Source organism: Apteryx rowi, unplaced genomic scaffold (genome assembly GCF_003343035.1).
Source record: "Apteryx rowi isolate R43461 unplaced genomic scaffold, aptRow1 scaffold_337, whole genome shotgun sequence".
NCBI lineage: Eukaryota > Metazoa > Chordata > Aves > Apterygiformes > Apterygidae > Apteryx > Apteryx rowi.
The window spans coordinates 283,946-311,365 of NW_020449830.1; the positions used below are offsets into that span (position 1 = coordinate 283,946).

Here is a 27,420-nt window from a genome sequence, read left to right on the forward strand (position 1 = left end):
TTGCATTTATGTGCCATTGTATTTGATAATTTTTTTGTGTTAAATATGTGTTTCAGTGCAATTCATATTTGTTGTCTAAATATGAATAGACAAGCTTATTTTAAAATACGTCGATGAAGATACTGTATCATTCCTGGAAAAATTGAAAGTTTCTTAATTTTGCCTCTCATAGATGAATAAGTAGTTGTAGTGTCATTTCAAGTTGCTAACTATGTTCCCTGGAAGGACTGGATTAGTGTGGTACCCATGAACCATGTTTCACACCATGAAACATTTCATTGTGAGGTGGTTTCCCTTGTTACCAAGCAACAAAAAGATTCTGTTTATTTGACAGCTTCATTCTTTTTTGTACCCTACTTGATAATTCTCTTTTCAGGAGAGAAGTCACAGTTTAAACCACTGCCTAGCTCTTTATGGTTTCTTTGCACTGATCTTCTGGAGGATGACCCATAGTTTTTCCATGGTTTATTAGATAGGACTTCAGAGAATTGAAGAAATGGGAGTGGAGCCTTTTAAGTTTGCTGCCATATAAGAATGATAGAAGAGAATGACCATGGTTTCCCGTGGAGCTAAAAGGCAGTAAGATGCCTTTTACAAAGTCTCCTATGTCAGCTGAACCACTTTACAAGATGGAACGCCAGCAGTATCGAAATCTGTTAAAGAAGATGTGCATGCCTTTTGTGAGAGGTCCTGAGAACAGACATGATTTTGCCAGCTTTGAAGAGAAAGACAGTAATTCTTTCCTTAAATTCAATCCATACACCTCTCCAGGAGAGCTGAATTACCCTTTATTCCCACACCGGGATGATGTGTCTTTAGTAGATCCTTGCTCAGGTTTTGTGAGTCAAGGAGCTGATGATGAACCAACATCAACCAACATTGGACCAACATTGGAAGAGCTATTGAATCCCTGGTGAACTACAGTGATGTGAAACCTCACCAGTGGGTCCCCATCTCAGGAAAGAGAGGCCAGACTGCCCACAGGAGGCAGATGATCCTCCTAGAGGAAACCAGCCAGGACAGAAGATGGAACTCCAGGGCAGTGTCAGCTGCTTCTATCAGGGCGCAACTTGGAGGTAAAGCAAGTTATTAATTTTATTTTTAATCACAAAAAAATTCATGATGCTTAATAAACAAATAAAATTAGTTTCTGAACACCGTTCCCCAAGTTTCTGAAAGAACAACCTTATAAAATATATTTGCATTGGACATTTGAATGGAAAGTTACAACTGCAGTAGCGCATTTGTATGATTCACTGTCCTTGCTGTAACAAAGAGGAACCAGTCAGCAAATTCTAATGAGCTTTTCCAGAAAAGCAAATCTTTGAAACTAAGTAATGTTTTTAAAAATCTATTTATGTAAATCAAGAAGTTATATATAGGATCCATAATGAACACCTGTTTTAATGTGAATTGAAATAACCTATCATTCCAAAGAGTTAGGGAATCCCCTGAATTTTTCTGTATCTTTTAGTATTTCCTGACAAATAGCAATGCACTTCTCAGATTTAAGACCTATTCCAATGTCTATCTGATGAGAGAACAGAAATCCTTTAGGGCTGCCATCATATCTTGGTCAGAGTACACGTTACCTCTTTAGTTCATAATAAAGTGTTATACCTAGAACTGGGTCTGATCATTTCATATTAGTTGCAACCTCAGAATGGAAACTCTCACTGTTTTTAATGTGAAAAAAAATTTGGGTTCATGGTTAATATTTAAAACTATATTTCAATGAAAATTCTGGAAAGCAGAACTATCTATCCAGAGCTTCTAAAGGCAGACATTATTAGTAGTGAGCAGTGTGCACTTTTCTAAAGGTTAAGCAGATTTGAACAATTTTCATTGAGAAATGCTCTTTACAGCTAGAACAAAATGTTATGGGAACTCAGGCAACATTCTGAAGTCTCGGAGATAGGAATGTTTTTACTTAGTGCATGTATAAAGAAATATAAATAACCTCATTACTCCATTTTACTATACAAAGATAATACTTATCAGTTCGCACAGTTAACTGTAGTTTATCCATATTATTGTCACCATTACATTTCTAAGTGCTGTAAATTCAGGCCATGGTTTTGGTTCCTTGTCTTAGAACTTTTCCCTTCGAATCACTTTAAGCCTATTGCAGTCCTAAAAACAAAAAAGAACCTAAGAAATCATAAAGGATAAAAAATAGAAATTCCACCCATTTCCCTCTTTCTTCTTGTTCATCCCATATCATTTGTACTTTTATTTGTCAGTTATCATGATTTCTATTTACATATGAAATTAGACCTCAGGCATCAAGCAGAGATTGTCAACTGTTTTTTTGCAAGCCTCTGGAAAAGTGAAGGGGAAGGAAGGTCTAAGCTATGCGATTCTATCTGATGGTTAATTTTTCCAACACATAGACTGTGGCAGATGGAGACATTATTGAAATGAACCTGTATAAAATCTAAAACTGAATGTGATCAAGTCAGCAATCCCAATTACAGTCAAGGAAGTGGTCCGAAATGGAGAAAGCAGATACAAGCTCTCTGGTGACTTTCTGTTGATTTTCCAGTGGGTGAAGTTCAGTATTAGAGTGAAATACTGACTCCACTCCACTGTGGGCAAAAGTCAAACTTAACTCCGGGACAAAACCTGGAAACAGATTTAATACAGTGTCAGTTTCCTAAGAGAAGCTCTGCAAATGTTTTTCCAAACCTAGTTTTCATTTACACATTTTCCTGTGGTGCTGAGGTATCAAATACAAATGTGTACCCATAGATATAAAAAATGGTTGAGTTTTAAGCTGCTGTTTTTAACAAGACTGCATAAACAAATTTCAGATTTCAGCAATACATTTCAGAACCCAACTACCAACCCACAGGCACATGATGCAATGAAAGTTGCAAATCTCTCTAGATATCAGTCCTGAAACATTCCACAGCTAAGCTAAGCTGTTTGGGGAAGTTCTGCTGAAAGAGATCAGTTGTGCGTTTGCGAGCAAATTCTACAGTCACTTTCTCCACTGTGTCAAGGATGAATGGAAAAAAAGAAAAAAAACAGAGACAGAAGCAGCCTTTGAGATGGATGAGCTGAGGTGTATAAAACATCTGCAACATACAGGAGATCTTCTGTATGTGAGAAAATGTAGTGGTGTGTCTTTGGCTTGTCAACACTGTTGCTTTGAACTGCACCGGCAGCCTTTTTTATCTGCTGATCAAAGCAAGTTTATGGAACTGTGAGGCCCTGTGGTATCTAAGCATATGTGTAAAATTGGCAGAGAAAGTCATTCTAAGACCCCAGAATCAGAGCCTACCAGAGAAGGGACATACCTTAAGAGCTCTTCATATATTCTCCCTCAGCATAGGGAAGGTGCACAGTGCTAGAAGACAAGGTCTTGAAAGAGTTGACTTTTTGCCTGTAGATTCCCCTTCTGTCATTCATATGACAACAGAATTTTGCCCCCATTTCCATGTGGTTTCAAGTTTCTTTGCATTGCTTAGGAGGCCTTGCAGGATTTGTGCCTGGAAACCTGGCAGTGATGCCTTCGTATCCAGTTTGTTAATAGTACTCTATTTTTCATGGCTTAAGACAGGGTTGGGAGTGGGGATTGCAGAAGAAATCAGGACATCTCATAAGTCTGATAAAGAGCAGAGATGACTTCTTGCCCCCACTGGAGGATGAGACACCTGTAGATACAGTTTTCTTCAAAAACTAGGAAACGGGAAATACTACAGAGTTTACCTATAGGCTTGACAGTAACCCTTGCTATAAGAAATGAGCAGTTACTTCATGCCACTGTAAGAGTGGCCATATTTGGACCTGTTCAAAAGCCCGGTGAGTCCAATGTTCCATCTTATGCAGTGGATAATTAGCAAAGAATATCAGAACAGAGCAAGTATGTCATCATATTTACCCAGAGTAGTTTCCCATCATGTGATGATTTGTAGACCAGGGATTTCCAGAGCTGGAGGCTGTGTCTTTGTAGATAGTAGTCATAGATTCATAGATTTTTCTTCATGAATATATCCAGTTGCTTTTTGAACTCATCACCTAACTTCCAACCCCCCCTTTCCAGATAATATGTGAATATGTTAAACATCAATGTCCTAACCACAGATGGGTTATCTCCGGGTCTCTCTACCAGTGATCTCCACCTACCTTGAAAACTGATCATTTATCCCTTCCTTCTTCTCTGATCTTAGCAACTTGTTGAGGAAATTGGGGCCACACTACACTCACTTCTCAATGGCCTTTGACTAGGAAGAATTCCCTTCCCTGTGGTTCCTCCTCTGAAGCAAGAAGCATTTTCTCCAGACTAATGATCATCCAGGATTAAGTTGCACATTGAGTGTGAGGCATATCAAAGCAGGAGTCCAGCCTTTCTTTTCAAATGATGTTTGAAAGTCACTGAAGCCAGTTCTGGTGCTGCCCAGTTTGTAACATAGGTACTTAGTAGGCTAAAAGCTTTTACCTGCCCTCAGAAAGAAAAAAAAGAAAGGTTAGTCAGAGGCAACAACATGTAAAGCAAAGAGAAAAAAATGTGCAACTTAACCATAAAAATAATAATTCAAGGACAATCATAATATGTATAGCTTATAACCATTGGAGCATATAAACAAAGTTAACTAAGAATGAAAAAATGTCCTACAGTAGGATCAAGAATACCTGTCAGTGGTAAAAAGTGCTATTAAATAATTATCCATCACACACTGAAATGTTTATAGCATACTGCCTAATGAGCCAGTAGCTCATCCAGAAAATAATGCATAAAACCCCAAAATAATCTCTTGAGGGCTGAATGTCATTACATAAAACACAAATATGATTTCACTAAGGATTTGATTGCTTATGGTCTATACAATCATGTATTTCATTCTGCATTAGTTTTTCACTAGCAGAGGCATCTTTGCTTATTCAACAGCTTTGTTCTTTCTCTGTTACTTCTTTTGTCTTTCCAATATATTGGAAAGTATTTCAGAACTATTGTTTTTATGCTTATGTAAAATCAGTTTTCAGTGGGTGGTTTGTAGCTTTAATTTCTTTAAAAGGAGTAAAAGAAAACAGAGAGAAGTAGTAATGTTAATGGGTTAAATTTATTTTTCTTATATATAGAAAAGTAAAATAATTTACCAAAGAACTGAAGCACAAGAATCTGGAAGAGCTTTCTGTAAACTCTTCAATTTGTATTACCATCTCCTGCTGAACTCAGTACTCCTACTGATTTTAAAAGAAAAAAGGTCAAAAACAGTGCACAATTTTCAGGTGAGAATGAGGTGCGGAGAAGCTTGTGAGACTTTGCTTACTTTGTGAAGCCTCTCTGCACATGTCTTTATGTGGTGACATTGAGAATCTCAATTTTCACTTTAAAAACAAAACAAAAAGATGTTCTGGCTTTCATGGTTTCTGGGAAACAGCTTAAAAGTCTGAATGAGTGCATCTTCAGTCTCTGGCTCAGAATCCAAAAGAAAAAAGGATGAACCCCAAACTTCATTATCCGTCATTGAATCCTGCTTTGTCAGATTAGGAGACTAGCTTAAATAATAAACTGGATCCGAGAGTATCATTAAGCTTTTGGTAGTTAAAAGTGACAAAGCCACTGAGTTCCCAACTTGGACAAGAACAGACCATGCTATTTTCAATTCTGTGTACTGAGCAATAGTCTATCGGCACCATTTTTCCAACAGCATGTGCTCACTTCTTGTCTCTGTGTCACATTATTGCACACTTAATAGACTACAGTATAGTGTAAACATAACTTTTATATGCACTGGGAAACCAAAAAATTTGTGTGACTCGCTTTATTGCGATATTCACTTTATTGCGGTGGTCTGGAACCAAACCCGTAATATCTCCAAGCTATGCCTGTAAACCTATTAAGCAATTACAACATTTCAGAAATAAAACTCAATAGAAACATTTCTACATAAATACAAGTCTTATATATTTCCAGACAGCATTTAAAGTTTATATCAGGCTGAGACAATGAAGATGCAGCCACCATGTTTACTGAGGGTCAGTGCCTACTTAGGATACATTTTTCAAAGGAAATGTTTTATTTAGACAGTGATTTAGTTTGAAAATTCTTCACAGTGCAAAGTTCCATATATTCTTGCCAAGCTTCTCAAAAGCATCAACTTAAAGTTATATCACACTGCACATTAAGCCCTTTTAAAAAACAGGTCACGCTATTTCAATATCTACATATAGCATTTAGGATACTAATAAACTTAGTCTCTTGTGCCAAAAACTGTGATTTTCTTTTAAACTTTGAGTGATTAGTTCTTTGGGGCAAGAACTAACTTTGCATTCTGCATGGCGGTTTTCAAGTTTTAGTCTTTGAACTATTTTCTCCAAAGCGTACATAAAATTTCTACAAATAACTAAGAAAAGCAAACTTATTATGAGTTAGCTCTAAGTTGCTAAGTAGAGGTCTTCATATGAATTGGAAATTTTTTAGGGAGCCTGGAAATAAAAAGAAGGTTGAAAACTACTTGAATAGTACATTCTGGATACTGAATAATAATTCCCAGTGTTCACAGAGAGTGGTGTTATGGCTATATGTCTGCCTACCCTTTTTACTATATCAACAATGTATAACAGTGCTACTTAGAAATGCACCTTTCCCAAAGTCACAAAAAGCATTATGCTACTTAATGACACAGCTCTTTAGATGATGCTCTCCTACATATCCCTTACCTTACTTAGAGGATTGCTTCATGTTTCTTATCCTGGTTCCCTAAAGGAACAACTTGTTTTCATTTATCCTGTTCATCTATCTGTTGGTCCCCTAATAACTTTTGACTTCACTGGCCAATTTTTGCCAAATTTGACAGGGACATATATGTCTCAAAGATGAATTGCATGCCTTCAAGTTTTTTGAAGAGTCAAATTTGGGGAGAAGAAAGGTTTAAATTAGTGTTTCTGTTGAGAGAGATGATACTCCGGCATTATACCATTCCTTCTATTTGGCAGCAGCTAACTTGGTTATCAGCATGCATGTACTGGCTGACATGGCAATGTGTGAAGTTGGCCAGATCATAGCAATATATGCTGTGATGTTATTTATTGCTTACTTTCATCTTCAATGTAATTTAATGTATTTTTGTGAAAATTTTTAATTCCTTTCAAAGTGGTAACAATAGGTAAACAAACATTGACGTATTGGGATTTTTTTGGGAGGCCATGAGTTGTTTTCACGTAATTTAAAACAATAAAGATTGCTGCAAATTGATTAACACAATTAAGAAGCCCTTTCTTTCAGGTTGGAGAACTCTGGTGAAAGTTGCTCCTGCTCCACCTCACCAAAAACATATTTTTGCATTTCATGTGAATCCCAGTCTCAAGGTAAGGGTCTGCTGCTCTTGTAATGATGCAAAACATTTAAATCATGTCACTTCTAATCTGCTTTCCATTTAACTTATATTTTTGCCAGTGATTGCTGTAGTGTAGTGAAATCTTGGACTATTTCACGTCTTCAGTCAGATATAGTGAAGTAAGCACTGTATTTCAGGTAGCTGTCTGGTAACTGTTGACATGATCAGTTTTTAATTATGACCATTTATGTTTTTTCTATTGTTCCCCTATCTATTTAGACTGAAATGTAAGAGTGATACTATTGGTATCATACATGTGTAACTGGAGACAGAGTTAGAGAAAAATACAAAGAGAAATATACAAAAATTCCAAAAGTACAATTGAAATTATATTATTATTTTAATATTTAGGCAAGCCCATATTTGTTATTCTCACATATTTAATACTTAGACACTGCCTTATTTGGGACAAGTCCCAAATAAATTAGTAAGTAAAAAGACATCCGTGCTTCCATAGCACAAGTCTAATTAAGTCTTTCAATAGTGAAAATGTAATGGCATACTGAATCCTTCTACACCAAAGATATTATTCCTAGTACTTAAAGTGTTGCACATACTTAGAGTTCTTTAAGTTGGACCACCTGAATAGCAATGAACATCACACAGTACATCAGGCATTTGTGGGGGACTGCAAAGTGCATGCTTTCTATGCCATTTTATAAGTAGCATAACAAATGGGAACCCACATTCCAGAAGAGTAGAGAGGCAAAGACAGTTTTTAAACTTGTATTCACTATATTACATTTTACTTCCTAAGTAAAATCTCCAGAAATAGATCCACCCTCGGTCTCCAGCGCTGGTTAGTGAAGAACGTGAAATTACATGTTTCACATTTGGATGCAAAAGAAGATTCTTAACTAGGGAAACACAAATACATTCAGTTCACCCTTTTAACAAGCAATCATGGTAAAATATATGTTGATAGCAATGTTCTCTACTATCTATTCCATTTTTTTTAGAAATCAAACAATCCTTCTGCAAGCTGGAGAGAAGAAAAAGCAAGGAACTATTTCTGCAGGTGAAGTACTCAAAAGTGAGAGACCATTTCTTTTAAGAACAGTTTTTGTCTGTGTTTTACTTCATCTTTTTATCATTGTTTGCTATTATACACATTTAGATAGCTGGGCATATAAGAATGCAATCAATTTTTCTACCATTCTGAACTTCTGGTATTGTAACAGTAATTATTTAGCATGGGATTCATCTCATTAACTTTAGTTATCTAAAAGTTTGTGTCCAGTCTGTGCAAATCATCTTCACTTCCTCTATAGGCAGTGGAGAGAGACTGGAGTTTCCAGAAGGGGATTCAGTATATCTGTCTTCAGCACCAGTCATAGGCATGGTATGACTGGTATCTAATCTCTATTTAGAAGAGTCTCGTCTCATTTAACTGACTCTTCAAGCCTAGACAAAATAAATCCCATCATCACAATAAGCTTATTGGAAGATAAACTACTACTTCCAATTATGGAGTGATGTCTCACATAAGAGAAGCCTGTGAAACTGTACCATAGCTACTTGTTCCCCAGCAAGCAATATACAATTGCAGGTTTTTCACTTGTCTTTAAAGTAGAAAATATTCACCTTTACTTTTTTCCACATCTTTCTTTGTCACAGAATTTTATATTGCCTAGCTACAGTTGGCACTTGATAATGATTATATTGGAAACTTTTCCTCTTTTTTCTTATTGTTGATCTAGAGCTTATGAAGAAGTTTCTTGGGATAATATTTTACCTTCCAAAATCCAGCCACCAGAATCAACAGTAGAAGTGATGGCTGATCCTGTTTCCCAGTATTTCACAAGAAGGAGATACAATCCTGAATCTGAAATAAGCCAAGTCAGTGAACAACTTCTTGTAAACTGTTTATAGATTTTGCTAATGAAGTGTAGCCTAAATTTTGTGTTGGTCATACACATAAACCCACAGTAATGATTTCAATCCCAAGTGAGCACTAAAGTCAACAGAACACTCCAGTAATTGCTTCAAATGGCTCAATATTTTTTCCCTTTTCCCCCTGTAAGTTGGTACAGAAGAATTTGACATGCACAGTACTAGAAAAGAGGACAAGGATATCGGTGAAAAACTGATTCATATGAATGATGCTGTAACATAACAAATATCATGCTGAATTAGTTTATTTGTGATAATTATTTGTAATAATTATTTTTACAAAGCTAAAATTCAGTCCTACCATTGGATCTGCACAGATCGTCCTTCCCCTATGTGTTTATCTCACTGGAGATTGCCACATGAAAATCTATTAAGCCAAATTAATTAGATGGTATTGCCTTACAAGAAGCATCTGATTACGGTTTTAGGTTGTTGGAGGCCTCTGGGACAGATTTCAAACAAGATCTTTCACCTCTCCACAGAGACCTGTTGATTTGTAAGTTTCATTTTTTGTGAATATCAGAGTCCTCTAAGTATTTCCTTTATAAAGTCTGTGTACAGTTCTTGTCAGAAGACTAACCTCAGCAGCATTCTATAACTAGAGAAGTTAAAATATTCAGTCAATGAATATATGAAAGTACACTCCAACATGCTTTTCCTGTGAGAGAATTAGAAGAAATCTGTAAGGTTAATTATTATGTCATGACTGCACACATCTGATGTTTTCATTGAGACATGATATTTATGAAGACACTACAATAACCATACACATTTACAGACTCCAGGCTTTTTCTGCTCTCTGTGAAATCCAAAATGATCTCAGAATGCATTTTAGATGAGCCCAGTAAAGGGTGACAGAGGAAGTTCAGAAGGGCTGAGCAGGTGAACCAGGTAGAAACGGGGAAGGAAAAGGTGGTCATAGCAAGGCAGGAGAACTAGAACTTGCCTGCTTTCCAGACTGTGAACCAGCAGGTTTGCTTGGGCAGACTCAATAGGTGGGTGTGCTACTGGACAGAATCAACAAGCAATGGGAGAGGCAAGCACCTGTGCAGGGTGGCAGGGAGATAGAGCATACTATCCTTACTGTTTCTTGGATTTTGCTCTTTCAGGCAGAGCAAGAAGGAAATTCAAGCCCAGTGTTAAATTTTCCAATATTCCCCCAAACTGAATGTGAGAAGTGATGCAAGAAGAGAAGTGCATTTTCAAACAAAACTTTCTTACACAGGCCTAGGAAATTGACTGAAGCCCAATACCTGCGGATGAGGGTTAAAAGATGAGACTGCCTGCTGAACTGCATCATTTAGCATATATGCCAACCTAATCATTTATCACGGTCTTTTACCACAATTCAAATGAACATTCATCATTCCAAGAGAAAAACTTCAGCTTTTTCACCATCTCTCTTTTGGGACCTCATAAATATTCTGTCAGACTATTCTGCCTGGCAAAAAGAGGTGATTGATATATTTTGTCTTCAACAGCGTAAGCCCAAGCTCTCGAACCTGTCATATCCCTTCCTGTATGTAAGTACAGTCTCCTTGGGTTCTTTCTACATTCTACATTTTTGATTTAGCCAAGCAACCCAAGCAACCCATCTGTCCCATTTTCTATAGCATGAGTTGTACATGGACTGTGGGATCTATTAAGGTCTTTTTTGGTGCCAAGGGAGGGGGAGTGTTGAGTCTCCTCTGCTTGTGGGTAACTCCTTTCTGCTCATATGTACTAGAGCTGTCATTTGTTATGTGCTGCAAGTTCAGCAGGTGTTTGTCTTCATCTTGGGACGTGCCAGGCAAGCAGGGCAGTTCATCTCCGTGTTTTTTCTTGTGGACCATTTTAATAAATAACTAGAATTTTGGAGCATGCAGTATGTCGTTCAGCTGCCTTCACCAGCTCTGTTATGAATAATGTACGTATTTGATTTCCTTTCTATCCAAACAGTGGCTGTGTTGGCATGGTAAATTTTGAAGATGTTAACAATGCCAATGTGGACTTAATCACACTTGCTTGTGTGCGAACTTCAAAACCTCGCTACACAAGCTCTGCACAGTATGTTTTCTTTATTAGCATGATTTTGGTACCACTTCTTGAGTTATAGTTACTTGTGAAACAGGAAAAAAGTCTTTAGTATCTGGTCTTGTGCCACAATAAAAAGTTGGGGGGAATGCTCCTTATTCTTTTGAGTAACTTGAACGAGGTTCCGTTAACACAAGAAGCACAGTGGTCTAAAGATTGAACATAATGAGTCCTTTTCAATAACTGAGTCAGCAATAAATGGCTTACAGTGGTCACTGCCTACAGTGGTCAGTGTAGGTCTTTATAGATCTAAGGGACCGTTCTGCCTAGATGTACAAAATTAGTCAAGCTAGCTGATAATACAAGATGAGCAGAGAGATCTCTGCTGAGATGATGATATAATAGATTTTATCTATCTATTTGTGTTATGATAAACCAACATGCAGCCTGTCCTGACTAAGTATGAACTTGTCATAGAACATAGATGTGTCTGTAACAGATCAGTGTTACGGCTTCAGGGAAATTATGCTCCTAACACCATGCACTATGCTTTTAAATTAAAAAATGATGATTAGTTTTTTCTTTCATTTTTCAGAAATTCAAAACTTTCTCAGATTTTTTTTCTCTCCCCCTCACTTTTAATTCACAAACCTTACCTGACATTTTGTAAAATGGCTTTCAAGGAGATATCTTTGTCAGAGGAACAAGCTGACAGTAATGTAAATGAAAATCGTATGTTCATATATCCGTCTCTAAGCACCATTTTGCTGATATCGAGGATGGCGTTTCAAGATCCTAGAGTTTTACTATGATCCAAGTGACCCGGACATCCATCTAGTACTGAATGGTCATAACAGACCAACAGTAATTGACTGTCAGACCAGAAGCTACCCTGAGCATGCACGTCCTGGGAAGTATAGTCTCTCTGTGATAGTGCCAGTGCAATATACTGTTGTTTTTGTGTAATGAACTCTTCATGATCAACAGGCTCTGACCTAGGCTGGGAGACAGAAATCAGAGTATACTCTCCTTTCTGCTGTTAACCTTTCTAGTCTAATTGCACAAGCAAGGTTTAAAGACTGGGCAGGCACTTTGCCCTTTTTCCGCTCTAAAAGGGTTGTATGTGAAGCTAATCTGAGCACATCTGCTAGATCATACCCCAAAACACCTGACTCGTGTTTCCTAATGAGGTTGAAACTGTCTAACATAGGCATTTCTATAAATGCCCAGCAGCAGGAATAGAAGATTTACCTCAGGATGTCACTGATGCAGGCTCAGTGGAATTTCTGTGGATGACAGCTGCACTTAAATTTTTTACTGGTGTTCTCAGGGATTGAATTAAGTGAGTACTCATCACTTTTGAAAACAATGTCTGTTAAAAGTACCCAACTACACATTCCCTTGATTAAATTTAATTTTGGACAGGGATATGCATAATACCCAGAAAATTCTGTAGTAGTAATAGTAAATCTGGATTTTTTTTTTGTTTTTATTTTATATAGTAAACTGTTAAAGATAAGGTTGTTAGTTTAAAAAAGCATAATTTCAATAAGCATAGTGGGACAAAATTGATGTAAGAATGCAATAATTTTAGGAATAGTTTAGCAGCTATATGTAACCACGTATCAGGGTATCAGTATTCTTATGTGACATGCATAAAGCACCATTAATGTAATCAAGCTATATCTAACTCTTTTAAACAATATCATTGGTTACAAATTCCTTACCAAATTCAGAGGAAGTAGCTTTTCAACTTTTCTAAGTATCACTGATTCAGAGCTTTACCTTACTGATGAGCAGCTTCTGTCTTTTGGTGTGCAGTTGCCTTAAAAAAGATCAAATCATAAATTAGCCTGTACCTTTCGATTACTGTAATTCAGTAATTAACTGCGGGACCCAGGAATTTCTGCTAATGCCATTCTGAAGAGTCCTTAACTTCCAGAAGACTGTACTTGTTTACAAAGTATGGCATACTCTCATAGTTCAAGCACATCTTGTGCTTTAGTATTAATGAACAAGTGTGTTGGGTGGAAAAGCAAATGGAGTTCTTCAATGAGGTAGTATGGCTTGAATATTGTAATGTTGAAAATATGCGATTTTTAACTTTAGCCACTAGATGTCCTTTGAGTTTGCAAAAGTTCCCTGAATGCCATTAGAAGCACCTCCTTACTTTTACTTAGATCATAAACTTCAAAATTAAAAGGTTAACATTTTAAGTCTTTAAAACTTCCTAAAGTTGTCTTTAGTAGGTTGAGATGGTAAGAAGCATTTATTTTCAAGCTTTGGAGAGCATGTCTGAAAATGGTAAAACAAAAGAGGAAAGAGTCTGTTTTGTTTACCTTATCAGATTTTTCTCTTTGCATAGGTCTTTCCATTCTGTGTTTTCAGTGCTCTTGGGTAGTCCACATTTGTGAGGAAACTACAGAAGAGATATTTTGCTGGGGGAAGCCAAAGGGAAGAAGCTGTAAAAATATTTCCCTCTCTGTTCTGAACAAAGTGCAGGATGCTGGGCCTTGCTCACGGATGACAGAGTATGTGCTAAACATTCCCAGTTGCTAGGAGCTGGCGTGGAGGTGGCTGGAATTTCTGAGCTACAGCTTAGGTCTATTCACTTCTGTTTCTGTTATCAGTTTTGGGGAGAATGCATATCCTTTTGCACGTGCTGCCACCCTTTTGGGGAAGAGCACATCACTCTTCAAACAGCCCTACTCATCAGAGCAGTAGATTCACAGGCAAATTAAGGTGCTATACTTTGTAAGATGGCTGACTTTGACCCATATTACTGTAATTAAACCTATTAATACTAAGCTTTAATGTATATTATGCACCATTCTGTTTGATCTCACATGCTGCATAACACAGCTCATCTGAGTTTTCACAGCTTTCATCTAACTTCTGCTTGAATTAGAGCATAAATGTTAGAAAGAAGTTTTTAAGAAATGCCCTTTAAAAAATATAGCATACGTAGGAGATTTCTGCTATGTTTGTATAGCATACAACAGAGATTTCTGAGTTTGTAGAGAAGTTAGCAGAGCTATTAAGCCTTGGTTCTGCCATGTCATATTGCTGTTGCTGTAGAGCTTTGAGGGATAGAAGCTAATATGTGCACTATGCTGTAAATAGACAAACAGCTTGTCTGGAGCTAGTTGCTGTGTTTGATATCATTGTGGCTTTATGTATTTGAGCACCAGCTTCCATATCACCTTCTCCAATATTTGCCATGTCCTCTTCCTGATTTTCAGTGAGTGGGGCTGTGGATTTCACTGATTTCTGACAACCAGGAGAGCAAGAGCTCTGAGACCTAAAATATTCTGACATCTTGGAGACTCCTAACATCTCAGAAAAAAACTCTGAAAAATTCTACTAAACCTGTCTTAAAGTATATCTGTTCTTTGTGCCTAAGACTGTCAGACATCAAGATTGCTACGATTTTAAGCAGAAGAAAGAAAAACTTCAGAAAGGAGACATAAAAATGATTCCTTCCTTTTTCTTCCTCTTGCTCTCTTTGTGTGTTTGACAGTAGTTATGGACAGATCCACAAAGGTATTAAGGTTCCTAAACTCCCACCAAAATTCTTGAGAAGTGAGAGATGTCATTTGGATTTAGAAGCCTAAATATGCTTTGCAGATCAGTAAAAGGTAAAAATCTCTCTGCAGATAGTCACTTTCACTCTTTCATGGAGTATCATCAGTTGCACTTCCTGTCTCTAGCACTTGGGCAACAGCATCAGCTCTCAGGCAGTACTCCAGAGGGAGATACTGTTCTTCCCCAGACCATGCAAGAAAGTGGTTACCAGTCAAATTATTAGCAAAGCTGAAACTAGCTGAAGAGCCATTTGTCATGTAACTTTGCAGAGACAAACAGGAAGAGCGGTGAACCTGGGCATGTTTTGTATGTTACCCTTGTGCCCACCCTCTCTTCCTTTTGGCAGAACAGGAAACCATCTTCTGTTTTTCTTTTCTATTTTTTTTTAAGGAATTAGAAAAAAAGATAAAAGTCATGACTTATGCTGCAGTGGAGCCTAAAAGCTCCTAATGTAAGATCAGCCTAGTGAACAAGGCATTGTACATTTACACACCACACCAGATCATACTCTGAAGTGCTTACTGTGTGGTTTGGAAGTTTTACAGGTGGGAATCCAGATGCAGTGGGATTAAATGTCTTGTCAAATACCCTTGGGAATCTATAGTGAAGTCAGGAGTGAAACTCCTTATATCCAGAGTCCCAGCCTGTGCCTTTTTTATCAAACTCTAATTTACCACTCTAAACTTTAAATTATTGAAATTGTGCTTTGTTTAAACTTGGTTAAAAAGACAGATGCTTTTAAAAAGCAAAATTAGCACAAATTGTTGGCTGTAGTTCTAAAAGTTAGTCTGAGATAGAAGTGAAAACCTAGGGATATAAGCTATCTTGTAAACTTTCCATTTTACCTCTGAGGCTCAAACACAGAATCATTGTGGGAAAGCCATGCCATAAGTGTTGTGACTCAGCTACAGGTACTAAACTTATGAGTCTGAACTTATTATTAATCAAAATTATGTTTGTGATCTGGTGGTGACCTAATGTGGCCAGTGTGCATTTCCATGAGGGAGCTGTGGAATGTCTTTTTTCCAGTCAGACTATTCATCTTCCCACCTGACCAAAGATCCTGAATGGTAATTCAGTTCCTCTCATTCTCTTCCGGGCTTTCATTAAAGCCTATCTTGGGAGAAAGCGATTGATGACATAATCTCTGGTGGTCTGTTCCAGCCCTGGAATATGGCATCATTCTAAATATCTTTGGTTTGTATATTCACTCCTAAATTTGCTTTGGGATGAACTTATTCCTTTCTTTCATCTTGGTTATGTTGCCACGTATGCCTAAGAGCTAGAGCCCTGTAGCATTTCTTTGCCAAGGATGACATACAAGTCTTTAAAAAAACAAGGCAGTCAAAAAATTAGGAAGTTGTTGTGGACGAGCACTCTGAAAATATCTTTTTAAGGCTGTTCTACTCTAATATTGCTTTTTTTCACCAAAAATGTTTTATAAAGCATATCGTGATCTCGTTTTACAGCTCAGTGCTCCATCCACTGGATTACATTGTCACAGTGCAGTAGTTGTAGGCCTGAATCTTTTCTTTTCATGCCACAGACTAGCAAGCTTCCAAATTGAATACTTTGTTGCTTTTGTGTATTTTCATTGAATGTTGCTTGTGTGATTTTGTTAAATGTACTAGCCAACGTGTGTCCAGCCACACACTGCTTTTGTTGTTGTATATTTATTTCATCATTTTTGTCTTGGTTTCTTTTTCTAGTTTGTTTTTTTCCTATTGTCTCCTCTTGTCTCCTCTTGTCTGCCTACTTTAAACTCCATTCCTGTATTTGCTTTCTTTTCTTGTCACCCATGAAGTATAAATCCCATTGGAATCAATGAGCTGAATGTATTTGCTTACAAGATTTCCTGAAGAGGGATGGAATTGAGGATGTGTTCATACACTTTGCAGAACTGAGACCTTTACTATTTGTTTTAGAAGATCCTTTGGAGTCTGAAATTATTATTTGTGTTTTCCTTGCTTATTAATTTGCTTGTTTCTTACTGATTTGATTATTAATTATTTGATTATAATATTTATTTATCTATGGAAGATGAATTGACTTTATATGTCATATAGCTGACCATATACCAGGTATGGAAGCAACTGAGCTAAAGAGTATGTTATGGGCAATGGGCCAGGCTTTCAAAAATAGCTTTGCAACCATGCTTGAAAACCAGAATTCTCAAAGAGCTCACATTCTGGATGCAATGCTGATTGCTAAGCTCCTGCAAAAATCTGGCAACCATCACAACAAAACTTTTAGATACTGAGAACTTTTAAATATCTGTGTACTGCTTCAACCCAGGTGCATATCAAGGAAGAGGAGGAAAGTCAGAATTCTGAGGTAACATTGAGTTATACGTATTTTCAGCTCCCTTAGGCAAGTTACCCAGAGGAGGAAACTTCGCAACACAGCTGCACTGGCTTCCAGGAAGGCTAGGCTGCTAAATTCTATGGGCACTTTTGAGAGACTCTGTGCTTTTAATCAGTGAAAATAAGTAGTGACCCAATTCATTCTTTCTTGATATTAACAACTACTCTTAAAAAAACTCTCTGTTATTCAGAAATGCATTTTGAGCCCAATAATTTTGAAAAACTATACAGAAACTGTTTTTTCTTCATCATATGGATTCCCAACATAATTACCTGCTGCCCTCTTTTTTTTAAACATCTTTATCAGTATGTAATTTTGCATAATAATTCTCTTCCACCTCCTAGCCACCAGCTTTTTCATTTAGTTGACCTCTTCCCCAGTCAGCTGCTGAAACAAGGTTATGCTCTGTGTGGTATTTTAGATCTGCAGGTGTTTTAAGGGTCAATGGAAAAAAAGCCTCCCACGCGGGTGATGGCGACTTCCTTTGTAGCATTCATGGGCAGGGCTCTGGTGAATGCTTAGTTTGACAGACACAAATAACTCTCTTTCCTTCTTGGCATTGCTAGAACTCCCTTACACCCTTAGTGTGTACACTTAGCATAGTACTAGTAGAGTACACTTAGTGCATTCCAGCATGCACAATGATAGTACATACTGATCAAGTTACATATGTCTTGTATTCCTCTCTTCTGTGTATTATAACACAGCAACTTCCTGATTGCTCGCTGTTTTGCTTATTGCAACCTCTTGAAATTTAACAGGAACAGATAGGACAGAGTTTATGTTTTCTTGTTCCACAGTTCCTCTGCCTCTTGAATTAAATAAAAATCTCCAGCAGTCATTAACACAGACTTGCTACTCATAATTCATAAGCTCTCATAATATTCAGTAGATGGCAGTGGTACACAAATATGTATGCATTCTAACTTGAACTGTTATTTTACTTAGCAGCACTTTTGAAACCTCAACTGGTTCTTTACCATAACACTGTGGTAAGGTAGATTATGGCATTAGTTTTCCAGAGATGAAGACTGAGGAGGCTGAAATGACTTGTCCAAGGTGTGTGAGAGAGAATAGGACCTGACCAAAATCCATTTCTGCAAGCAGTTGATTTAAATGGTAACTTTATACATACAGTTTCCAGGAAGAAAAAGTACTGAGTGTTTCAAATCCTGCAGTTCTTGCACAAAGCTGTTCTCTGAAACTGTCCTTTATTCTTGGTTTCCCAAGTACATTAGGCAAAATTCTGCTATCACACCAGTGTATCTGTAGTGACTTCAATCATATTTTTTCAGTGTACAGTCAGCCTCCAACTGACTGTGTGCATGCATCCCTTAATCATCTTCAAGTTACCACAGAAACCTCACAGGCCACAATTAGCTGGAGACAGGACCCTCTTCTGCCGTGCACCTTGCATAGTCATTTACATGGGCTGCCTAAGAGCTTTCCCACAATGTATCTTTTCTTCAGAACCTGACAGCTTGTCCACCGTGTATCCGTTTTTAGTAATTTCCCAGTTTGAGTCATGGGGGGGGATGCTGAAATAGCCCACTTTGACATTTTCCAAGTGAAGATTTTATCACTTGAATTGATTATTTGTTTCTGAAAGATTAACTTAGATTAAAGAAAGGGGTGAAAAGCAGAAACAAAATAAAGCTGTTTAAAATTGTAGAAACAAAATGTTCCAGTTGAACCTGGTCCAAAATATTTCTGGGGAATTACATTTTTATGTTTTTGACCTTTTAGAAATTCCAAATCCATTTGGGAATACCCATTCCCTATCCTGCTTTGATGCCTGAGGGAGAAGTGTATGAAATACAGCCTAAAACACTTTGTTCAAAAATCCTGTTGGTCCTATTCCTCACACTGCACAGAGAACCTTGATTTGACTTCACAATGTCTCTCAAGCACATTTTTCCCAACACAAGAGACTGTATGAATTGTGTTTCCTGACACAGAATCATGTCTGAGGCATTTGAACTTAATGTTATTCTGCTTGGAAAATGGGATCATGGGGTAAAAGAAGAGCCACAAATGTGTGACACATAGGTCCACCTGGAAGGGAATTCAAGGTGGAAGCCAGCTGTGAGTCTTCTATAATGTGAGTGAGACCTGAGAGGCCTGTTTTATACTTGCACAAACAAGAACTAGTAGATGGCTTTATGACTGGTGATTTAGTTCTTTGGGTTTTATATAATAGTGTGTCTAAGAAAGAGTAAAACGTTAGGAACTCTTTGCTCTTGTAAGTGCAAGGTGAGACTGCAGACTGCATTCACTAGACAATTTTTGCACAAAGAACTTGCATACTTCAGTCGCTCAAGCTTAAGTGCTAGATACAAGGTTTTCAAGAAATACAAATGATCTGGAGGATCTTGAATTTGCTTCCCATGAAGACTGTGAGATGGAACTTAAGTGGCAAACCTGGGCATCCAACACCATAGGAGAGATCCTAGAGTATCACTCCCAGCTGCTGTTTCAGAACACTGTGGTTCTCCTGTGGGTCCTGTGTAGTAGGGGGATGTATTGGGTACCCTAAAGCATCTCGTATGACTCTAAATGCCCATATGGGTGGCCAACTAAGTTAAGTCCACACTGATTTTTCTGAACACTACCAGGGAATAAAAATCTTCAAAGACATCTCATGGTGGACATATTAAACAGAGGCAGACCAAAACAGAGGCACTCAGAATCATTATATTCCAGCTGAAATCTTAGAGCTTGCATAGATTCAGCTGTTAAGATGTTGTATGTTTCTTACTGTTGGGATTAAGAGCTGCTAGTATGATAAGAAGGAAGCGTATGGACAAGAGAGATGTCATGGTTACAGAAAGAAAGCTTGATGACGACAGCTATAACCACAGAAGACTTTTATATGTTGCCCAGTGGTAGCCTGGCACTTACTTGTTTTCTTCAGCAGCAACAATCTGGTTTAGCAGCTCATCAGAGCAAATACACTAGAGCTAGACAGCATGATCCAAAAACAAAAAACCAAAGGGGTATTTTTTTAACCTCAGTTTCTTCTGCTTTATCACATACATAACCGCAGCACATTTTTGCATCTTCTTTGCAGGTTCCCAGGAGAGCAGCTGCTTTAGTGTAGTGTAAGCTTTCTTACTATCCCAGTACTTTCAGCTTTTCTCTTCACATCTTTTTTCTCTTTCAGGGCAACATCCTTTCAACATGTTATGAAGTTACCAACTTCTGTGAATACTTTTTAACAGACAGTCTAGAACAAATCTGCATCTTGGTTCATCTCTCAAGCTTGATTTTGTTTTTCTTGGTCAAGTTTGGTCATTTGTGATGCTTTTCTCTTCAGGAAAAATATGCTAACAAAAGGAATTAATTATTACTAGGAGTGCCAGGTTGCTAGTTTTGCAAACTTTAAAGGTCAGAAGATTTTATCAATCAGATGCCTCACAGTGCATAGTGTATTTGGATATCTCCACAGTTGTATAGTTATGTTAGGTAACTCCARATATGCATATAAAATGTTGCAAGTTATTATGGGGTTTATTATTGTGATCTTCTCTTCTCTGTGACACTCATACAACAATTCCAAGGAAATTAATTTCTCTATTATATGTGAAAGATGTAGCTTGGTATGTAGGGCAGTAAAACTGTTGACAGTTTGACTAATTCCTTCAAAGTGGAACCACATTTTCAGATTTGGCTGAATGCATGTGCTTATATTCAGATGCACTCAATGTCCTTGTGTTTGTGTGCCTCAGTTGGATCCCTGCATATGCAAATGGCAATTTTTATACAGAGTTACCTCGTCTGTAGCTAACCTGACAGTTGTCTACGTTTGCATGAAAAGGCAACTTTGCCTGCAAGCCATTTTGAACAATTCTGAAAATACGTTGCTTTGCTGTACCAGATCCTCAGGCCTACTTGTAACCACTGCATGGCTGCTGTTAAGACACAGAGAAGATTTGTTACTTGCTTAGCCAACTACCTGGGGATTCCCTATGAGTAACAGCTTCCCAAGTGCCACAGAACTGTTGTACTGATTCTACAAAGCCATCTGTGCTGAAGGGTCTCACACAACAGTGTGACCAAGAGAATATAGCAGTGTATGAATATATGGGTATACACTGAATATATGAATATTCAGTAAATATATGAGTAGTGCAAGGTTACTCCAAAATAAGGCAAGGAACTAGAAGAGGCTGCTGCTAGCTCTGAGTATATGGACAACAACATGTGCTGCTGGTGCTCCTGTGGCAAGTATAGTTCTCCTATAGTCCTTTGTGTTTATAACTCTGGATTACATATAATAGAGGTAGGTACGGCATTTTGTCATTACCTCTGCTACTCTGGTGAGGAATTTAAGGGCCAAATTTCCTAGTACACAGTTCAAAGAATTATCTGATAAACCACACCTCCCACATGTGTCCAGTTTTGCAGCCTATGCTGAATTTAGTTTTGGAGAAACAGCTTGTCAGCTGTACTGAAATTCTCTATGATTTCTTATAACTAAAGGAACTGTTTATTTTTGCCCAAAATATATGGGAACCAAAAAATACCTCAGAGACATTATTTTAAAGGGGGCACTGTTATCATTCATGCAGTCTGCAAATCCATGAAAGAGTGACTCAGGCAAGGGTCATGATCCCAACTATTTAGTCGATTCAGTGGATGAAAGAGCTTGTCTTGAGCACTTACTCCCAAGTGTATGGGCAGTCTGGGCGTATGTATAATTCAGTGGTGTCCTATTTTGAGCTGTCAGTATAGAGCAGTACTGATGAGGCTCTCTGAATGACTTTGTGTTGGAAAAAAGCTGCCATATTGGGGTTTTAATTTGTTTTATTTTTAATCTTTATGGATTCTCTCTCTGAATTCATACTAGTATGTTTTCTCTCGATCTGCCTTTTTTTAATTTGGTCCATCTCTGCTTCATCTTCCAGCAACTACTAGTAAAATTTTCAGTTGTGTTACCTCAGATAAGCAGAATTTTTTACTCAGTGTTTTTGAGGAACTTTCTTTTTGAATTTCAAATTAAACCTTAACTTTGGAATTAACAACAGGGTTAAAGGAGCACACATAAAAAGGCACATACTGTCTCAGTCCAATGCTGCAAGCTAGTATTTAAGTTGATATATCTAAGCAGTGTTGATAGTATTACACATACACGTAAATTTATTCCTAAAAGATTCTAGGTAAAATTTGGAGAATTTTAGAATCATTTGGGAAACCACTTGTGTTTAGGCCACAAGAAATTGCACCTATTGGCCTAAAGCCTGTTACCTAAATTACATCCATGTTTGAATATGGAACCTAAATATCAACTAAATCTGTAACACATTTTTAAAGAATATTTCCTTGAATGCTTTTTGTGACCTCATTTTTTCTTTGAGATGAAATGTCACTCTTGGTCATGAATATCATATAGGTATTCCAAGAATTCAAACAGTTTGGAAAAAGAAAAGAAAGGAAAAGCCACTAAGGAGCTCACTTTTGCCATGTCTAACCAAAGGTTTTGGGTCAGATCATCAGCTAGATCATCATAAATTTGCTTCACTGATACTAAAGAATCTATGCCAATTTACACCTTCTAAGGATCATTCATTACATTATGATGATTTTTTTTACTGTCTATTCCCTATCCATCTTGGATATAGAAACACTAACTATTTTATAACTTATTTGTAAGTAATATTTCAAGCCTGTATTCATTTAATTTACTGTTTCTTGCTCTCCTTCCTTTAACTTTTTCCTTTAGCACTCCAAATATCTCTGGGTACACTGGCAAGGTTCATTGGACAGCAGCCCACCCGGCAAATTCTAATCTTCCATCAACATCCCCATCAATAATTGCACAAATGCATGGGTAAGTATGAGGTATATTTCTCAGCTTGTTCAGAAAGATTACAGGTAAAATCCTAATTACATTTATTTAGTTAAAGAACAATTTAATATTAAGCATGATATTTCCTTGGCTTAAAAGATACAGAGCACTGGACATTAGATACCTGCACATAATCTTCATTCTAAATCAGCTTGTGATTTTAGGATTTTTCTGGAACTTTGTGTTAAATTATGATTTATAAAATGTGGATTATCTCTACATTGATAAATCTCTTCTCTAGCCATGGTGGCAAAATCATGGCTTAAGTGATCATGTTTTTGATTGATCCCTATGTGTTTTGAAAGAGGCCCATGTATGTCAAAGTTAAAAATTCCCAAAAGAAAACTGTATGGTGTTCCAAAATGGTGTTGGCAGACCCTTGTGAAATGGATATTTGCTATACAGAAAACAGCTGTTAAAATGGGGTGGACTTACTCAGAAGGCAGTGAAAGGGGAAAGCCTTCCATGCTCCCACACTGATGCCGGCCCTGTGAGTAGGAAATTATAGCCTCTCATCACTGTTATGGCTACCTCAGGAACTGATTTAATGATCATTATTCTCTCTTGCTTTTCCATACAAGGCTTGTTAAAACTACAGGCCACATTTTTAAAGTATTTAGGTGTCCTGTTGATTTCAAAGGAGCTGGACACTTCAGGACAGCTGAAAAGACATTTTTCTTTTGTTAGTACATAGAACTTCTGACATGGGCATAGCTCTAAGCCAGCCTTTCTCCCACTGGCTTGAGAATAGCTTAATAATTATTAGCTATTTGTTTCTCCTCTCTCCTTTATGTTTTTGTACTTTCTCTTTAGATTCTGATTTCTTGTTTTTCTGAGTGATCTAGGACACTATATCCACATATTCCTGAGACATTTATCTTTCATTAAATTGTCTAACTGGCATTAGGATTATGTTCACAATGCATCCCACTTGTATTTCAACACTACCAGTGAAGAGTGTCCAGAAAAGGCTTGAGAAGCTTTAGGGAACTGCCTGGGTTTTAAAGAATTCACCCTATCAAAGTGTTTCATCATTGAGCAAAATGCACTAACTTCCATATCTGCTATCCACCATCCTTTTACCTCTGCTCTTTTTCTCTTGTGGTTATACTTAGAAGAGAGGCTTTCACCTCTAGTCGCAGTTTGCTGGTGACACAGAATGAAAACACGCAGCAGGGTTTTGAGGTTCTATAGGCTAATAAAGCTGAACTCAGAGAAGCCTGATGCAGACTAACTTGCTTCTAAAAGTCACAGACAAAGAAAAAAACAAATGCATCTTAACAGAGATCACTGGCAGCCTTCAGACAGATACAAGATCAAGAGCAAAAAGGTGTGATCTAAGAAAGGGAAACACATCTGTTACTTCCTTTTACTTTCTACAGGCATTAGTGTGGGTGTAGTTCATAGTGGATGAATTTTCTTAATTTTGTAGTGGATAGTAAGAATAGGGGTGTTGTTGTGTGCTAAAGGAGTCTTTCTAGAACCATAGCAGAATCCTCTGACTTTTTTTGAAGAAGGGTGTATAGGAAACAGAGAGTATAATCACACCCGCATATTGTAGACTAGATTTTACTGCCTTTTTTCTGAGTTGAGTGATAGGTTCCCCTGAGGGTAGTACCACTGGTTTTCAAATTGTAACAGTCCTATTTTACTTTCACTGGGACTACTTATGCAGTAAGATAGTATTTACTGAATTAGGATTGAGGGTTATTGCCCTTTATGAAACTGCTATGTAAAAATATTATGGGTGCTGAGAGTTTCCCTCCACAGTAGTTAGTGATGCCCATAAAGGAGAGGTACTTAATACTTGATTCCTCCCCTTTGTCCAATCAATGATAAACATCCTGCTCATCTCAGCAGTCACAGATTGAGCTAGCCTGTAGTGGAAAGGTGAAAAGAAGAGAGATTATTCCTTGAATTTGGGGTCAGACTACTCTAATTCACCTCCACATGCTTTTCACATGGGAGGTTATCTCATTCTTACTGTTTTTAAAATGGTGACTCTTTTTTTCTCTCCCTTTGATCATTCTCAAGCCATGATTGTAATAATTTCTCAGAAGGTAGCAAGTGGTTCTGTCTGGTGGATATTTCTGAAGCTGTTTCATTTGACGTGTCTACAGAATATGTCCAGTCTCCTGAAGACAATTATGGATATCAGACAGAGCCTCTGCTCTACTGCTAACATGGTCTAATAAATGTTCCTGTCAAAAGTATCAGCAGCATTAGATAGACCAGGTAGCAATCAACCACTTCTGCCCTGTATTTCTATTGCATGGAGTTTCAACAGTATGTGGAACAAAATCCTTTATACCTATTATAAGCATTCTAAAATCAACAGGGTTGTGTAGGATATAGAACAGCAGACATATGGTTTCTTCATCTTTGACTATGAATAGTATTTTTATAAGTCAAGCTTTACTGATGTATTTTTATTGTATTTGTATTTCTAGGTAATCCCAGGATAAGGTCAGAAAATTAGGTTTCAAAGTCCTTTAGTGCAATTAAATTCTGGCAGCACTGTTTAGCTTTTACATAGGACAGAATATTTTATGTTTTGTTTTATATTTTGTTTTGTGTTTAAATGAACTGTCCATTGGTACCCAGAAAATACAAATCCATTTGAAACACCAGTTGTATAAAAATGTCATGGCCTCACAATGGTTAATATAATACTGGTTTTAGTTTGATTTTAGAGACAAGGGTGGTACGCTTTCAGTAAGTTGCTTAGGAGACTTTCAGAGACCTGGGAGATTTCAAGAGGGATCATAAGGACAGAACAAAATTATTCTCGCTTGGAGACTGAGTGAATACGAGATACTGTGCTCAGTTCTGTGTCAGCCCTGTTTTGGATGAGCGGTTTTGCAGCTGAGGGGCTACACTAACTAACGTTGTAGGTATGAGATTATTTATAGTGCCTCTTCCTGTAAAAGATTAGAAGAGCATATCAGAAGTCTAGCATAACTTGTTCCCTCCCAGACTGTCCCCCACATACTTTCTAACCCTCATCCCAATATTCTGTACCACAGGGACAGGGCATCTGGAGCAGGCACTGCCTACACCATGGTGCCAATGGAGTGTTTTTCTAGGCTCGAAAGCCAAACCTCCAGCATCACAAGAGTTTACTCTCCAGGCACCATGGTGCCTTGTGTGCCTGAACATATTCGGCATACTCATGGCAGTTTTCCACAGACTGTGTGCAGGTTAATTGTGAAACGAGTGTGTGTGTGTCCAAGAAAGGTTGGAAAGAAGCGAGAGCAGAACATACCTTTCTTACAGCTGTGGCAGACAATTGTCTTTCAGCACATGTTAGATATATCCAGAGACTAAGATTTAAAGCTCTTATAAAGAATTTCTCACAGTTGTTCTTACAGAGGCAAATTCTAATACAGTTGAATATTGTAAATTGTTAGTATTCTCTGAGACTAATGGGCATAACTGTTTATGAAGAATGCAGTGAGGGGGAAGAAGGGGTGGATTTTTTAGCAATATAATAATAATATAATTTAAAAGTCTTTTCTGTCTTCTTGTAACTGCAGATACATAGCAAAACATGGACGCTCATCTCAATATAATCACCAGGGTCCTTTTCCCCAAATGCTTACTCCAGTTAGTCCTCAGAATTCTTTCAACAAGGTACAACAACAAACTATTAAAGTTTAAGAAGCGTCAGACCTCTTTACCTGTGTAACTGAGAGCCTCGGTGTCTGAAAGTGAGGAGGAAGGAACAATGTGAAGATGTGTGGATATTTTAAATACGTAACAAAAATAAAATAACACAGAAGTGGGTGGTTTTGGTAGTCCTATTACATTATTCTCATATTTATGACTTACTAGCATTGATAGTTAACACCTTATTAAAAACAAGGGGAGTCTTAAGTCAAAGGCTGGAAACTTGCTCTCAGTACTGGATTGCCATGGTAACCAAGATAGAAAATGATACTATAGGAATTCTATCAATTGACATATACATATATGACATATGTATGCAAACACATCAACACACACATACATAAGTGTATTATTAACTAAGAAATCATTACAGAGCAACAGCACTTCTCACCACCTGGCCTAAGTGTGGCTTGCAAAGATGGTTAAGTGTCACAGAGTGAGATTTTAAAATCTGCCAGTGCTGGCTCTCTGTGTAGTAGTAAGTAAAAGGAGCCAGGTTATGTTCTTTGGTCTGGAGCTTAATTGACATTATGTGGCTTGCATCCATGCTTTAACTTTCTCTTCTGAAAACAGTTAAATATGGAGGACCAAGGGCCAATACTCAAGCCTGCATCTTAGTACTGTTAAATTTTCTGGTGTTGGTCCAGACAGCATAAGGAAGTTGCATCCCTGAGAGAGAGAAGACCAAATGTGACTTTCAGT

General features: G+C 37.5%; 1 protein-coding gene across 1 annotated transcript; it reads left to right on the forward strand.

The window, feature by feature from the left end:
* Window positions 1-547: 547 nt before the first annotated feature.
* SPATA48 (spermatogenesis associated 48) lies at window positions 548-26,709 on the forward strand. The gene is given in 11 exon segments (XM_026072099.1): window positions 548-604; window positions 606-857; window positions 860-1,076; window positions 7,235-7,317; window positions 8,306-8,379; window positions 9,047-9,185; window positions 9,668-9,735; window positions 10,721-10,762; window positions 11,178-11,285; window positions 22,924-23,031; window positions 26,586-26,709. Coding segments are annotated over 11 exon segments (1,272 nt in total).
* Window positions 26,710-27,420: the final 711 nt, after the last annotated feature.